This window comes from Serinus canaria, chromosome 1 (genome assembly GCF_022539315.1).
Source record: "Serinus canaria isolate serCan28SL12 chromosome 1, serCan2020, whole genome shotgun sequence".
In the NCBI taxonomy this organism is placed as follows: Eukaryota; Metazoa; Chordata; class Aves; order Passeriformes; family Fringillidae; genus Serinus; species Serinus canaria.
Window position 1 is genome coordinate 14369835 of NC_066313.1, and position 17651 is coordinate 14387485.

A 17651-nucleotide genomic window follows, 5' to 3' on the forward strand; every position below is an offset into this window, starting at 1 on the left:
CTGGCAGTGCAGGAGCAGCACCAGGATGGGTACAGAACTCAGGAGAGGCCACGGTGCAGACATGGCTGTGCCTGCAAGGCTGACAGAGAGGGGTTCCAAACTCCCATCCTGATACCCATCATTATAGCCAAATTTCTGAGGGCTGGGAGTGATCACACACAAGGTCTCTCTCAAGGCTACCCAACTGGGAGCACGTCGCTGCCAGCTCCATTGTTTTCCACCCAGCTGTGGCAGACAGCATGGAAAGGAACTGACCTGCACAATAGCTCAAGTGAGGCAGACAGATATTACAACCAGCAGATTATGATCACATCCATTTTACAAACGGGGAAACAATGGCTACATGAGTCAAGCCCATCTGACAGGATGAATCAGACACTGAATGACAGTGAGAAATTGGAAGTGCCTGGCATAGAAACTGCTGGAATCCATCACACTGAGGCAGCTGTGTCTGCATTGAGTAAATGATTCGCAAACAATTGCTTCAATCGTTAAACTGCTAAAAAAGTTTGCCTTAGGATTTCCAGTTATTGATACTACTGGCAAAGCCCAAGATCAATATTTCAGGGCTGATTTTGTTCCAAGTATCGATGGCTACTTGAACCATCAGTTACACTAATGGAAAGCCATACATCTATTCATCGACACAGTATTTCCTCCATCTGCAGCTGCCAGCTCAACTCCCCCACCGTGCAAGAGACAAATCCCTAAATAAGCAGGAGTACAGACACAGCTAGAGGCTAGGATGTGCATTCCAGACTGTTTCAGGGGATTTATTTGTACTATGAATATCTTATCATTAGGTGCTGAAAATAGAGAGATCCTAGGTTGTTCCTCAAAATTTCATCTCACATCAAACCAACAGGCCAAAAACACTCTGAGAATCTTCCTATAATAAATGCTTTTTGCTTGGGTTATTATATCCTGCATTCTGCTCAGCCTTGCCACTGAGAAAAATAAAGAGGGTGGCAAGTGTTTCTGTCCCTCTGAGAGCATGTGCTCAAAAGCAACCATGATCTTAGGATGAGACCACACTCAGTTAGGATCTCAGACCTCCCACTAACTCTGAATTTGGTGTGAGGGCACACAATTGCTGCTTCTCCTCCAGATACTTAAAATTCTCCTTCAGGCACCTAAACTTTTTCTCAGGATGAAAGACAGGCTCACTTCTAGTATTTTAATAAAATGCTTCTTGGGCTTCTCATAGTGCCCAAGCAAGTTTCACTAATTCTTGGACTTACTGCAGGCCTCCTCATGGGTCAATAGTCCTCAACAACAGCATCTAGAAAAATTTAAGTGAAATATGTCTGGGGAACTGGATAAAAGTGTAATACCAATCCAAACTACTTTCAAGACTTCTCTTATCTCAAAAAGAGGCAAACAGAGCCAAAGCAAAGAAAGAGATGAAGAAAAGAAATAAAATTTACTACAGAATCTTCTGGTAGATACTGCACTGTTAGAAGTTATTTGTCTACAATGCCCCAAGGCCACAGTTCTATTTGCAAATCTTTGTGCTAGAAAAGATATCATGACAAATCCCAACAAAGTTGATGGAGTCTCTGAGGGGCAAACCCATGTCACGTTAAAACCTTATCTAATTTTACTGTCACACAACATTGTTTCCAATGTTGAACTCTGGGACCTACTTCCCAGCCCTTAACTGGCACAGTTATAATGACAAGAATTTAATATTGAACAGCTTTCTCTTGTTGTCCTGGAGTTCCAATAACCCATTAGCTATTTTTCAAACCATAATTTTTACTTAGTTCATAGTTTGTTTTAGATTTCCAAAAATAATTGTAACATTTGTTGTGTTTTCAAGGAACCCACCTACTAGATGAAAAGCTCTGCAGTCACTATTATGTGCAAAAATGATTTAGTTGAAAAGCTGCCTTAAAATTGGCAATTGTAATTGTGAAGTTCTAGGAAACAACTTCTTCAACCAGATTAGAAATGAAGTGCACCCAAAACACCTCTAATTAGGACTAGTTAAAATACCACCAAATGATATGCCAAAGTTTTGACCAACATCTAACTTCCTTTGTAAAACGCCATTTACATGGTAGAACATATATTTGATCCAACAGAGATGGGCTTGGAATCAGCTCAAATAAAGTTGTGCAAATGCAGAGTCTTACTGCCTCACTCAGCATCAGTGACCATTCAGTCTGAACTGAACATGTGTTTTTCCCAAAGTTACTTGCTTTTGAGCATGTGCTTTCAAAATGACAACACTAAAAAGTGTCAGCAACCTCCCTGCTCTTCATAACAGCAGAAATTACAGAGCAATTGAGTCACAGCAACAGCTTCATTTGCACTGGCACACGTAACTGCCTTAATCCAGTCTGAAGGCAATTTAAATCATACACATGTTGTATGTCACAATTAGGATTCACTAAGAACACCAACACAATAATTTATTACAGCACATGTGGCAAGAGGTAACATGTTTAGCTGCAGCTTTCAATTGTATGCTTACTTTATGGGCTAATTTAATGTTATTTTTTAAAACAGTTGCACTGATGTAATGCAGTCAGGTTTGAACTAACTTTGAGTGTCTGTATCTTGTCAGCTGTACGAATCAAAACTCTCCCAAATTGGTAAATATGAAAACAAGAGCTCCTGTGCCTTACCACAAAGAGTGAAGCTCCACTGAATTTCAAGTATTTTGTTATTTTTAGATGTTTTACTGAATCAAACACTGTATGATCATGATGCTGCATACTGCCATGAGTCATAATTATAACATTATCCAGCTACAAAACACAATTCTGTGCTATTCAGCACCGAATTAATTCATTTGTGTAGTACAAATCAAATGTAATGTAGAGAGACTGATGAGAATGTTACTGAAAGTGCCTGCTGGAGGGTGGAGAAGTGCCTTTGTTGCCTGCATGCTTTGAGGATGATGAAAGAGGAGTGATATGGTAGATCACTCCTGTGAAATACTGGAAATGAGCCCAACCTTCAGTGCTCAGATCCATAATGACAGAGAAATGTGACCACAACATCAGATCTAAGTTTTCTTCTCACCTCCTTGACAGCCTGTGAAATTATGCCACAGGTCTCTTTGTCTGGAAACTCTTTCAGTGCATTGTGTCTCTCCCTCATGGCTAAAGGGAGCCAGAAAGAGCAAGAACCATGGAAAAAGCATTTCATAGTTCTTATTTTCTGTCCTTCAGAGATACCACCACTAGGTAAGAGCAAATAGCAGCCAAAACCCTCCATTTTTCAGAAATTTCCTATGTGTATGAAAACCTTGTTCAGTAAGTTGAAAAGTTTGCCCTTTTTTAACATTTAAGGTATCATGAAACAGTTGACCTAAAATATTTTTTCTAGAAGTTAATAAGAGAATAAGCATCTCATAGCCTTAGACAACACCTTGATGGCTAAAAAAACCCCTAACTTTAGAAAAAATACACATTTGAACTTGAGAATAGCTGCAATAATTAGAACCATGCTAAAAAGAACATGCTTCTACTACATTTTTAAAAATTCACAACTTTAGCACTTCCATTTCTTTCCCATTTCTTGCTCCTTCTATTTCAGCACATGGAGATTTTGCTGTTTCCTGAATCACATCATAAAAACAACCCCAGTGAGTTTCCTCCTGTCAGCTGGCACATGGAATAATGTTTCATTTAAATCTGCCTTGCAGAGATTTTGTCTTTATCATTAAAACTCCCAAAGATGTTTAACTGATATACAGAGACAATGTCCTTGTGCAGGTAAATCACAGTTTTTCTGGTACAGAAGAGTCTTTAAAGCTTGGGTAATCCAATTCAGGATATAAACTTATCACCAAGTAATGACTGATTTCAAAATGTCCTCAGTATCTTTTCCTCATGGATGGACTTCAATGCAAATTTAGTTTTGTAAGCAATTAGTGAGCTCTCTGAACAAAGATTCATGACAATTTTCACACCACTTAATCAGCCTGCTATGAAACTCATGGTCTGAAATTTTGTCTAATTTTCCTGGAAGCCTGATATGACAATCCTTGCCTTCAGTGACAGAAACTTTAATTACTACAGACCCATAATTATCTGACAACTACACAAACTGTCTATTAATTAAAATTAAATCTCAACATATGGCTGTAGCTAAGTGCACATTAATAATTTTTTTGGTATTTAACAGCCAGTCATCTGATTAATAACTGCATTTCCTCCTCACTTCAAAGCAGAGAGTATTGAAGTTTGTGCCATCTCTGGAGTTATTTAACAGAAATGAAAGACCCTGCTCTTCCCTTTCACAACATGCTTTGTTGGCAATTTCTGTTGTCTCTTTCCCTTCTTCTCATCCCCTCCTCATGCAATTTGGTTAAATTAGACAGGTCCTCTCCAAGTAAGACATGGAAACAATCCAATATGAAGGTAGACAAGATAATATTAAAAAATACTTGGGGAAAAAACTGAATTGAAATTACACCATAATCCAGAACATATATTGTATATCATCATCCTGATCCACAGAAGGCACTGTGACAAACTCTCCAAGTCTAAATTTAACTCCACATTTGATTCAGAATTAACATGTCATTAAGTGCTCTAAAATAGGCTGAAGAGTCTAAATTAAAACAAATAAACAGCCTGACCAATTGTCACTGATATTCTAGTCAGATGAATCAGCAATCATTATTCTTGCTCAGGCTTGTGTGAAGTAGAAAAAGCCAAGTACCTTTCCCTCTTAAGGTCCTGATAAGGCTTATAAGTGAAACTACTCTGCTAAAACATTTATATGAAGTATTGCTACAGAATTTTATTGCCTATTTTTCTGAAAACAATAATTTACTTTATTTATAAATTATTTTTTAGTCTTATTTACTGATAAAAAGAATTATATTTACTTGCCAAACTTAAAATATATCATAGAACTTAAAACTGCAGTAAGACCTAAAACTACCACTTTCTGACACCTGAAAAAAGTCAGTTACCAAATTTTCTACAATCACTTCTCAAGGTTAGATTGTGAATACCACAGCAATTTTTGCCATCTTGGAAGCACTCAATAATCTATAAAAAATATAAAAATCTGAACACTAACTTGCTGCACTGATGCTTTAAGATTTTAGCTTTTATAGTTTTCATATCCTGTACTGCACTAGTGTATAACTCTGAACTCCATATAGAGTGTTAGGTAACTCTCTTCCTATTTTGGTCAGACAAAGCAATCCTTCTGGGCCTGAGATCCAAGGACACCATCTGCCTCAGGCCCTAAGAAGTATAAATAAAAGTGAACTGGGGGAGAGGGGAGCAAACTGGGAGAATGTGACTTCATTACCTGAAACTGCTATTGGAGGATTAACACCTGACATGCTAATAGAGCACTTACATCTCTCTGAAAAACTCGTGCCCATCATCCACTCTGGGTGTAGCACCCTGGGGAGGCTCTGTCTGCCCTTAATGAAGGCCCTTCATTAAATATATCTGCTTTTATCCTTTTAACTTTGTCTGGCCTCTGTGTCTAGGTAAGCCCAAAATAGGCATCAGCAGTTGATACTCTTGGTCAAAAGAGAATATTTCTTAATTTAAATCCAAATTTACAGAACTGAATTGTGCAGTGCCTGCTCCAGATAATAAATATTTTGCCTACTTATTAACTGCAGTTTTAGTGTTTGACAGGCCAGATATATCCTAGGTTGCCAGAGTAATCTAAAGAGATGCATTTATTAAATTTACCAAATATATCTATGAAGTGGGACGTGGCCAGTTCTGATACCTTTTATGCTGTTTGATCTAAAAGGAGGAAGCAGAACAGAGCAAGAACTGGAACCCTGCCCAGGCACCACTATTCAGAAAAATGAATCTTTCAGTGAAGTTGGGTATTTGAGAATCACAGGCAGGAGAAAGCTGCATTGATGAAAGATCATTTGTAATCCCATGTGAATGGGAACTGACAGAACATTACTGCAACATCTCCATCAACCCAGCCATTCTGTAAAGTCACATATCCTCTGTAACTTTTTCCTTTTTTATCCCAACAGTAACAACTTGCCAAAGAAGAACACCACAGATACTCTTGACCATGATAAACAGCTGTGAATTTTCCCTCTGCACTTCTGGAAAGTGCAGCTTCAAAACAAAGCTATACTTCAAAACAAAATTTAGTATACCATTGGCATTAGAGGTTTATTTTCCACCCCCCTCAGGATACCTGCCCATAAAGTGATGCAGTTCAGACTTTAGTGTTTAAATCCCTTTGGGTAACAATTCCAGAGACTGACACACTAGCTCTGTAATATATTATATATAAAACTGAATTACCTAGTGCTAGTATAACTAGTCTGTAACTGGTTCTCAATGGAGACTTATAATTTGCCAGCAGGTAAGAGTTAGGATGATTCCTTTGTTTCTTTCACAGTCCAAGACCTCCTACGAGGAATCTGATCTTAGAGTGAATCACACAGAATGACACAACTGTGTTTCCAAAACATGTTAACTGGGAAAAGAAAATCCATCATTCAACAGCACAAATGAAGCAGAAGATGTTGGAGTATTTGTGATCCCACAATTCTGGGCTGCTTCAGTACTCGTGGACATTGACATTATGAACTTGATTTAGGGTGGCATATTTATGAAAAAATTACACATATATTCAGTATTTCAAAAAATCTCCAATAGCTCAGTATAATGAGATTTCTGTAAGCAGGCAACATTGTATAAAGTCAGAGCCTCCCCTCTGACTGGAACTATGCATTTGGAAAGTCACCTGCTCTCAGATCATATCTGAAAGCTGGACAAACTGGAAGACATTTTCAGACTTTGCCTATCTACCCCCCCCCCCAAAAAAAAACCAAACCAACCAACCAACCAACCAAAAAAAAAAGAAGACAAAAAAAAAAAACCCAAACTATCTTTAATTTGGCAGATGATGAACGAACATATGAGCTCCTTAAAGCATAACACTAGAAGCAATTATCAGGAAATATTAATGAGGAAGGCTGAGCAGCCATTCTGCTTCTTAAGACTAAAAGCAGACTTATAAAAAAGTCTTTAAAAAGAACATGTTGGTTCAGGCGCTAAAGAGAACATGTTGGTATCACCACATGCTTTACCTGCATCATCTCAAAACTGAGTGCTGGGCTTTAGACTTTTCACTGAAGACACAAAAGAACAGGAAATAATTCACCTAGATGTTTATGAGCAAATCTGTAATCCTGACCTATAATGCTTTTTAAAATCAAATATATCCAGTATACTGATTTAAAATAATATACACACTCCTTTAAATTCACTATTTTCATATAATTGTAACCCTACTCCTTGGAGAAACGAGGCTCTCCAAGACAGAATGTCCCAGTCTATTGTATTCATGAAACCAGAAAATGATTGGTGATTAAGAAGAAAATCCTGATTAAATCCACATGTATCCAATAAAATAAGAAAAAATAGGAAAGAATACAACCAATAACTGGACAATTATTCAAAGTCCAATGCTTTTTTTCCCCATTGTGCACAAGGTGACTGTAGATTCTTCCAGAGGGGTATCAAAAGAAGTTAAGTGGACACTGTCTCAGCCTCAACCTGTTGCCACTGCAAGCCCAGAGTGGTTCATGATCATTAACTCCCTGTGGATCTGTAGTGGGGATGGCAACTTTCTATTAAAAGAGAAGTGTCTATGAAAAAGTACTTCAGGCTAAGGTAATGGAAAGGTCACAGAACAAGGTCGTCAAGAAGGATCTATCAATGCACAGCAGAGTGCTCTCACCATCAGCTCCTGAGAAAAGCCAAGGCAACACCTTTAAACCTCTCCTGCAAATAGATGAATTATTTAGAGTGAAAGATTTAAATACTCACTGACATAGCAGATGCTCAGAAAATTTAAAATTACTTTGTTTATAATTTACAGGTCCACGATTATTATCAGTTTTCAGTTCTAACACGTGGATCATGAGACCAGATTTTTTACAGGTACAAGTGAAACAGAACAGCATTATTCAAACCAAAGGAAAATATTCTCTTAACAAACTTAGTCACTTCTATTAACTTTTTACTCTGACTATATTTCTGAACTGGAAAACAAGAAGTCCCATATCTTTCCTTGAAGAAAAAGCCACCTCAATCCAAAGTCACCTGAAGTAATTTATCCTTTTGCCAGTATCTGTGCACCCTGGAGGAAACTGGCTCTTTTATTGACTGAAGTCGTGTTCACAATATTTATGAGATGGAAAGAGGGCTTGTGCACACAAAAATCAGGATTCATGTCTTTTCTGGAGAACATTAGTGCCCATGATAGCACACAATAGCCCATTTAGCTATAAAAAGATGGGGAGGATATAGTACATTGCTAATGAAAGCACTTCAGAACATCAACGTCAGTGATGTGCATTTATATCTATTTTAATCATCTACAATTCTCCACCTAATTTTCTTTGACAGTTAAATAATCTTGACAAAAAATAAGAGATGCTTAGAGAAAGAAAATGGTGGATTTATTTCCAGGATTTTTTTCCTTATCTCCTACACTGATGCAAAGGTCATATCTTACTAGCAGAGAGCACTGAGTCTCTTAAAAATGCCTTTTCACTGTGAGGGGTGACCAAAGACTGGCAGCTGGCTCTGGGTGGCCTTGCTTTAGCAGAGGGAATGGAGCAGATGTCCTCCATCCTCCAGAGGTTCTGCCCAACCTCAAGCATTCTGTGCTTCTGTGACATTGGCTGATTCCCTACATAAATGTCATACATCACCCTGCTCCAACAAATGGCAACTTATTATTTATGGTATTTAAATAATTATAAGAATATTTTATAGAGATAACAAAGTGGCAAAACAGCTTAGTAAAGGCCACAGGCTTGTGATAATTAAAGTAAAAAAACAACACCTGGTAAAAAAAAGCTTCAGAGTGTGTGTGTATATATATGTATATGAATTAGTCAAAATTGGTTTAAAAACCAATGTCGTTGGGTGGAAAAGTTCTTAATTGCTCATCAGGCTCTCTACCTGGGCCATATGTCAATACTTAAGCATACAGAATCTATCTCAATGTTTCTGTGGAAAGTTTAACACAAAATTCATTTGCTTTTGTGGAAGGACTCTGCTATTTTTAACCACTGATGCAACAATAAATATTTTGCTAGAATCCTAACAAATCATCTTTTTGACTGAATGCTACAAGCCTTCAAGGGAGAATATTAAAGGTAAATAACCACTTCACAGAAAATTTAAATTTTTCTTTGAAAAGCTGAGGTTACTGGATACACATAAGTATGTCAAATCAATTATGGGGAGTAAACACAGGCGTAGCTAGTGCTGGAAGTCACTTCAGCATACCTGTGCAAATACACATTCTCCAAAGGCTGCTTTTGACTGCTTGTTCCAGTTGCATTGCACTTATGGGCACAAAGGCCAGAGCAGAAGGGCAGGAACATGGGCTTGTATGATATAGCCCAGACACATCAAACAGGCTATTCAAAACTAGAAGGCAGGTTTTACAGAACCTTTGGGAACACCTACATACTACTGCCCTACTTCCACAAACTGTTTAAAGTTTGCTGAGAAGTTTCTCTGTGCTGTAGATATCAACAAATCTCAGTGGAATACTTGCTGTCACAGAAAAATGTGCTGGTTTTAAAGAGATGAAGGTGGAAATTCAATATTTCTGCTCTGGTAAGGATGATGTTTGTTGTATCCAATACTGAACACTCCCCTACACAGTACTAGCCAAGTGCCTGGGGCAATTTAAAAATGACAATTCCACTGATCTCCAGAATGGCAGCATGTATGAAACTGAACAGAAATTGTCCAACTTTCCCCAGCTATGGGTTTTTGCAACTACTGCAAATGCTCACTCTATTTACATTGTCTGGATGAAGCACATTTGTCAACTAGTGCAAAACCCAACTGCTCTGATGACAAGCACCACTGGTGACTATTCTTTATTTTTCTCTATGCCAGTTCACTGAACATGGTCTGTTTCAGTGAAGACAAATCGTGGAGTGCTAATTAATTTACCCATGCCTCAACAACACTGTTTTACTTTACCAGAAAAAAAAAATTAAGGCATTTTAAGCACTCTAATGCATGACATTCATTATAGCATCAATCAAACGCTACCAGTGTTTTTGCTCTACTTTTAGAGGAAGACTAGAATTGGTTCCTATTAAGCAGCCTAGAGCTCCCACCTCTACAAACAAACAAAAAGCAATTTCAAGAATTTTCTAGTCTAGCACACTCAAATTGAGTTACAACGTAATTACTGTTCTTACTTGATAAGAACTAGACCATGCTGTATGATCCAATTACAGTAACTTTGTAAATCTTTAAACAAGCTTTTGACACAGTCAATGTAAGTCAACCACCCTTTATTATTCTGATACCTTGATAGTGCAACCCAACTTCAAATAAAGGTTCAGAAATCCTAAGTATTGCTTCAACATCTTTAACATTTTTGAAGGTAGAATTCTTCCCATCAGATAAAATTTAATATAGAACGACAAGGAAGAGTTACAGAAAAAAAAAAGACACTGAGAAGTCCCATTGCAGTCTGACAGATATTACTAATTACTTATTCAAAACATGAAATGTTTTAAGGGAGAGGATGGTATTTTAAGGGAGAGGATGAAGAAAACAATCACAAAAGTTAAACCCCCAACAAGACAAGAAACAGAATTTGCTTTTGCAAAGCCTCCAAGAGCATGTTTTGGTTTTGCAGTATCAGTCCCCAGACCACTCTGGTTGTGTTTTGAAGCTGTCAGTCTGTGGCAAGAAATGAATACCATTAAACCTCTTAAGAAGGATACCACAGAATGATGGGAAACAGCATCCTAATTCAACTCAAGGCAAGAAATGCAGAAAGGCTGTGGATTGACTACAGGTCAAAATTACAAACTAGAAACAAAGAATCAAAAATCTGTCTAAGAAATGCTGAAAGACCAGAACCAGCTGAGGTAGTGCTAACTTTGCCCTCCACTCAGATAGGTATTGGGCCTGATGATTAAAGAGGAAGTGTTAAAGGAAAGGAAGTCTTCAGAGTCTGCAGCTGCTTCTAAAAACACTTACGAAAATATTCAAAGGAACTTGCAAGGCAAATGTCAAGAGGCAAATGTCTCTTGTTTCAAATTTTGTCATGCTAAGTTGGAGCACACAAATGTTTAAAATAGCACCTGACCTACAGTACACTATATATATCTGAAAGCAGGAACTGATTTGGGGTCAGCCTGGGTTTGCCTTCTCTTCTAGACAAGTAATGTGTGTGTGGCATACAGAAAATGCTGCAGAACAACAGGACAGACAGAGTGGAACAGAACAATAAAATAACAATAGCTTGATTTTATTTGTCAAGGGACAGTTGAAATAATATTCTTTTACTTATTGCTCATAACTGAATGCTTCTGAGCTTAGGTACAGTACTGTTGTGGTATTACTACAGTGCTTAATATTTCCTCAGTAGTGAGCTAGAAAAGTTGAAGCTGAGGACATCAATTTGGAAACAAGTAGCAAACACAGAATTAAAAATTCAGATCACTGCCTACCCACATGACTGATGCACAAAGCTCTGACGTAGTTTCTGATTCAGAAGCTGTGCCTGCTGTGCCACTCTCTGCAATAAATTGCCTTTTACATAGATGGATAAGCAATCTAATCAAATAAGGATTTAAAGCAGGACGTGCTCGAAGGAACTGTTGATTTCGCTTAAAGCCTACTATTGCTTTTTCTGGGTTTCCATACATGTTAAATAGTATTTGAGATTTATCAGAGAGAAAAGGTGAGTACAAATATCTAGGCAGGCAAATAATCTGCTCAGATTTCTTTTTGTGCCACTCTCCTATTCATGGGGATACTCCTGCTCATAAGAAAATCCATTTATCACCAAGAACTACATCAATTGCCAAGAGCGACCTCTTTTTTAACACATTTGCATCCCTGTCCCTTGTGAAATCATTTGCAGCCAGAATGCCCTCTCCTACCCAAATGACCTGCTTATTCTTTCCAAGCTTTTTTCAGAGCAACCATGGTCAGGTGACCTCTTTCTGCAGCTCTCAGACTGGCTCCTTTTCCTCTGCCCCAACATGAACAAGAGATGGCCAGCAATATCCTTTCTCACACATCTGGAATTTGCTGCTACATTACAATGCCTGAAACCCTTATGGGGCATTTGCACATTACACATTGGTCAAAAGCTTAGGATGAAAGCCCTCACTTAATTTAAATGCTGTTTTCTACCCTCTGGAGTGCTGTGAGTCTTCTAACTATCTATGTGCTCCTATGACACCCACTGTTAAAGCCGGTGGACATCAGCTGGTAATGGACACCTGCAGCTAAGGACTAAAACTCTGTTAAATTTTACCCTAAATTCCTACCACCGTCTTTTGCTGGACTTTAAAAAATAACAAGAAGAGGCTGCTCTTAAAAGGCATCAGAGCCTGTTTTTTAAGCATAGAAGCTGGATTTTTTATTTTGGATTTTGCACATTATAACAATGGCTGTAAGCCTGCCTTTTAAGGTAGAAACTTCAAACATGGTCTGTATTTTAAGGTAACTCCAAATGTCCAACAGCTAGACTGTAATTTTTCTGATTAACTGTGCAAAAATAGGTCATAATATCTTTTAGCAATAGGAAAAATAGAGTGAAAAACAGCACCACGTTATATGTAAGAAGAATTACACCCATGGGACAAATTCATAGCAAACTAGATCTCATTTGTATTGCTGCTTATAGAGCTACTTGTTTGATTCAGGGAAAGACTACCTTTGTTAGAGCTCTGTTATCTAAAGCAAAGCTTATCCATTCCTCAAAGTACAAACTTTTCATGAAGAACTCTACAGCAGAGTGGAACTAGAAACTAAAACTATAATCAAGAAAGAAAATGAACTAAAACTATTTTCAACCATGTCTCCTTATAAGTAATTTATTAGACTCTCTGCGTGAGATGTTCTTACCTCGTTTATTTTTCAAATTTTCTACTGACTCAGACTTTCTAAGTCAATGGCTCCAGCAAAAGGTTTTTAATCAAACATCTATCCTTTTAACGAGAGTTGTAATACTTCTTGGGAATGCTACAAAGTGAAGTTTTATTAGAAGTTTACTTCTCCACAGATTTTGTAGCTGTAATAGATGTCTTTTTCCATGGGTTTAGGAAGAGTACAGAGACTAAGAAATTCAGTAATTTCAGAAGAGAATTTTAAACAGGCTGATCAGAGCTAGAAGGCTCAAAACTAGAAGGATGCTGTCTTCTTGAACACATGGGAATGAACTCTACAAACTTTCATTAAAACCAACATTTAAAACAAAGTATACAGACAATATTATTAACAAGAAGAACATTGGTACTGAAAGACATTGCATTATGGAAAACTATTTTATCTAGATCTGATATTTTACCCAGAAAAGATAGTATTTTAATTTGTGCTGCTTAGTTACTCCCAATTATGACAACTTCGTTTTAATTGCTTTAAACTTTGCAATGCATTGAACAGTTTTTAGCACAGCCTAAACCACAAAAATAAAAAAAAAAAAAAACAAGGTAAGGAAAAACTGCTCAAGAGACTGTAGCAAACATTTTCTTTGTGATTTCTTAGCTGCTCTCAACTTATTAGGAAATAATACCTTATTAATTTTAGGCTCCTTTTTCCCCTAAAAATTAGTATTACATTTGAGATTAGGAGTCAGATTCTTGTAAACCACTCAGCAGTTACTAGACTTTTGGTCTCGTGCCACTTCAAAGATTCTGGAATTCTTGTTCCACTTCAGTACACAGAGAGGAGAACAAAATTTACAAGAATATCCTCAGCAACAAGCATTAGCACTACCAAGAATAGAAGAAATTGAAATTTGAAGCCAAAACCCCAAGATAGCAGTGCAAAAAGTAAACTAACTGAGCATCTCAAAGACCTCACAGTACTGACATCTTCTTTCTGCAGAAATGATATGCTTTCAAATTATCAATAAGATGTTGTTCCTCCCTGAATAACTACATCCACAGACTGAGACTGTTGATTGTGCCTTGTAATTGTGGAACATAGAAACACAGTTAAGGACAATTACTAACCAGTTATCTTTTGGCTGCCTCCCAGTCCCTTTCACTATTTCTTGATCTCATCATCTCCAGCCCTCTCAAGCAGAAGCACCTCTCGGTCATAATTCATACTTTGGGCAAATAAATCCACCACTATTCCCTGTCCATCCCTCCCTGTGTCTTAAATGCATCCTAATCCTTACTGCAGTGGCACACCTCCCTCCCTTGTGTTTTGAAGAAATCAATGACTTATTTTTTCAGCTGAACCTGTTCACTAGTGAAATTAATATATCAACTGCCACATACTGCCACAACTTGTGCAAAAAACTGCTACAAAAATGACTGTCCCATCTCTGACCTTTACATGTAACCTTGTGTTATTTTTCTTAAAGACAAACATCAGCAACACAATGTCCAAAACTGAATGCAGTTGCCTTGCTGCAATAGCAGCAAATGGTAAAGTGTGAGTGCTGTACTGGAGATATCTGTGCTGCAGCAATGCCACAGCCAAGAGCAGGAATTTGGATGGAAGGAAAGGCCATTCTCCCTCACAGCTATCTGCCATTACAGCTCTCAGGGAAGAGGCAAACATAGGTCTGCTACTGGATTCATCCACAGTCCAGCTTGTATGTTGGAAAAAATGGGAGGAGCAGAGATATCGCATTGATAACTAACCAATAACTAAAATGCATGACCATTAGGATACTGCCAAGTTGATACCTACACTTTTCTCAGATGCTTGGTTCTGCAACCAATTTTTTAGTTGTGGGATTTCCAAATGGACTATATCATGTAAATACTTACCAGGCAAACTAAATATTCAAAGGATAGAGTTTGCCTAAATCTCATTGTCAATTGCTGTATCCCTACAGCATGGAAGGCTCCAAATGTCAATTAACATATTTCAGGGAAGACATTTACAGCAGTATGGTGATGCCACTGCGTGGGTTATACAAGATTTGTCTTCCAGGGGTTCATTATAATTTAATTCAAAATTTAAGAATGTTGCCAGGTTTACTCTTCTATTTTTCAGCTGAGGTAGTATATCAATAGGAAAAGTGAGATGATACATTTTTGCTTTTGGTGGTAATTTCTCATCACAGAAATATATGTCTTTTTTTACATTAGTAGTTTGCATACCAACTTCATCCTGGATCTCCTCTGCCACAGCAGGCACATTGTAGAGGAAGGAGAGAGACTGGTTCATGCGTTCATATATCACGCGTAGATGTGTCATAACCTATGGAAACAAAAGTATTCAAAGGAGGGGAATACTATGGATAATTTGACATTATCACAAATTTCATAGATTATATGAAGCAAGACCGTTTTCACTTGTGCAGGATAAGATTTCAATATGTTCTATGTATAAAAACTGTCAAACCTATTACAAAACACCTCCCTCCTACAGCTGCTAAAAAATACTATTCTAGATGCTCTTCCATAGCCACCTGAAATCCCATGGAAATGCAGTAATTTAAAGTAGGAGTTTACATTTGCTGTGGGTCAGAACATGCACACAAGCAGCAATTGTGGCAGAAATCCACAGCTTCATTCTTCTTTCAGCAACATTTACATTTTCTCATACTCATAAGTTTTCACATAACATGTAAAGCAAGTGAGGCACATTGATTGCTGCATCAAAATGTTTCAGATGTTTGGATTTATTTCCTAATCCAAATACTGTGAAAAGAAACAGCTCTCCAAAGAAAAAGAAAAAAAAAAGGTAACATTTACAAATTGTAAACATTTCAGCTGCAAACAAAAATATTTCCACCCAGAAGCATTACTGCATCCTCTCATTCAATTACAGCTCTATTGCCCCAAGTGCCCTCACATTGTTATGGGTTGGGTTATGACATCATATGATATGTGCTCCCCAGGCTACTCTTCCAGTATCACCTCTCTTCAGTAGAAGGAGAAATTGAGGTGCATCTTAGAAGACCGACAAGACAATTAGGCCTAACAAGTAAAATGAGTTGCAGACAGCAATTTCAATGAAACAGCAGCATGATTTCTTCAAATCTAAATATTTATGCTATTGAACAAAATATTTTGTTTTCCATTTTCCACTGAAAAACATTTCACAAACAGAATTCCCAGGCCACATTTTCCCAACCATCTGACCAATTCTAGACACAGAGATGCTATATCAATACTCATTCCTACAATGACATGTTAGACAATACACTGCACTTCTTGTATTTATAGGTCTGTTTCTATTCCTCACTAGTGCTGCCACACAACCTGCACCCTGCAAAATTTCACTGATTTTTGTTATTAAATAACCCAATGAGACTTGGAAAAAAAAAATAAGATAGATGCTTAAGACAAGGCAAAGACAATAGTCACTGCAGAAGACTTTTAGAAGTGTGCATTCTCACTCCAGCAATTTCAAGACAGCATGATCTCACTCAATGTACACATTTGGCTGAAACAAATATTTGAAAATCTAATTTGCCATTCAGGGAGGTACATGGTTTTGATTTTTCTTTTAGTGATGTCAGTCAATTCAAAAACTGTGGCTGGAACAGTGCCTGCCACTGAATCTTACAGAGGGAGCAGCAGCAGATTCCACAGATTCCAGCACACTGCTTTTACAGCTTTATCCACTGTGACTCCAATTTTAATTGCTGTTTTGAAAGCCAAATACATCTTCAGTCTTGGGTGTTTTCACTCTGCCTTCTTGCCCTCTATGATTTATGAAGACAAGATAAAAGATGTTCCAAAATATTTGCATTGAGGACTATAGTAACATTCAGCAGTTAAATGCCATGAAGGACAGTGGCTGTTTTCAAAGAACACATTAAACTCAAGTGCATGGCAGTAATCACATTTATAGACATCACAAGTGCCTCTGCAATGATTATAGAAAGGTTGGTCACAGTCAGATGGCTACACCACTTCTGGTTCTGCCACTTGAGCTGAGAGAAGCACAACCATGTGCTGTTGCTAAATCTAATACTGATGTTTTTCCAGAGGTATTATTTACCAAAGCACTAACAAAGTCTCTCAGCATTAATGCTCTGGAGGGCTCCTCAGAACATGCCCATGACTGACTTATGGTCCAGACAGACAAAAAACCTGTATTCAGTTCTTCTCAGAAGAAAAATCATATTTACATTACTCTATCACTTTGCCTTAATCTTCTGATGGAAAACAGATTGGTTTTGATTGCATTTAAAGCTGTCCATGGAAAGGATTTGGGTATTTTATAAAAAATAGGTTGACAGAAATTTCACAATAGTTATGAACTAACACAACCTCACTAACCATCAGTGGGGATTACCTGAGATCTGATTTGGGCAGCTTTCTTTGGGTCCACCATGCGGACGTGTTCAAAGTGTTTGAGAGTGTGCTGTCTGTCCTTCTGCTCAGCCCGCACGTACTTCTTCAGCATGTTGAATACATGACGAGGCTACAGGGGAAGAAAAAAGAACAGAAAAACCATCAGTTTAGAATGACACATGCTTTCATTTCTTGCACTGGAGATGTATCCCAAGCCAAAAGCCCTTGGTGCTACCTTCTGAAGGCAACTCTGACTACTATGAGGAAGATCCTCTCAAGTGAATACCATCAGGATGCACCATTAAATAGTAGGTGTAGGCAGTAGATAATGTCCCCGAGAAGGGTGTTCAAATTTCTATGTTTCTATGAATAACCAATCCCCAGACTTGACTGCAAAACTTAAGGA

At 37.7% G+C, this 17651-nt stretch overlaps 1 protein-coding gene across 4 annotated transcripts in view; it reads right to left on the reverse strand.

Moving 5' to 3' along the window:
• APP (amyloid beta precursor protein) overlaps positions 1–17651 on the reverse strand; it is a 194931-nt gene that overhangs the window by 28624 nt on the left and 148656 nt on the right. For all 4 annotated transcript variants that reach the window (XM_050970784.1, XM_050970776.1, XM_050970767.1 and 1 more), the window contains 2 exons: positions 17247–17375; positions 15098–15197 (listed from right to left, as the gene is read on the reverse strand). In XM_050970784.1, the coding sequence (XP_050826741.1) occupies positions 15098–15197; positions 17247–17375 (229 nt within the window). The remainder of the gene's footprint in view (positions 1–15097; positions 15198–17246; positions 17376–17651) is intronic.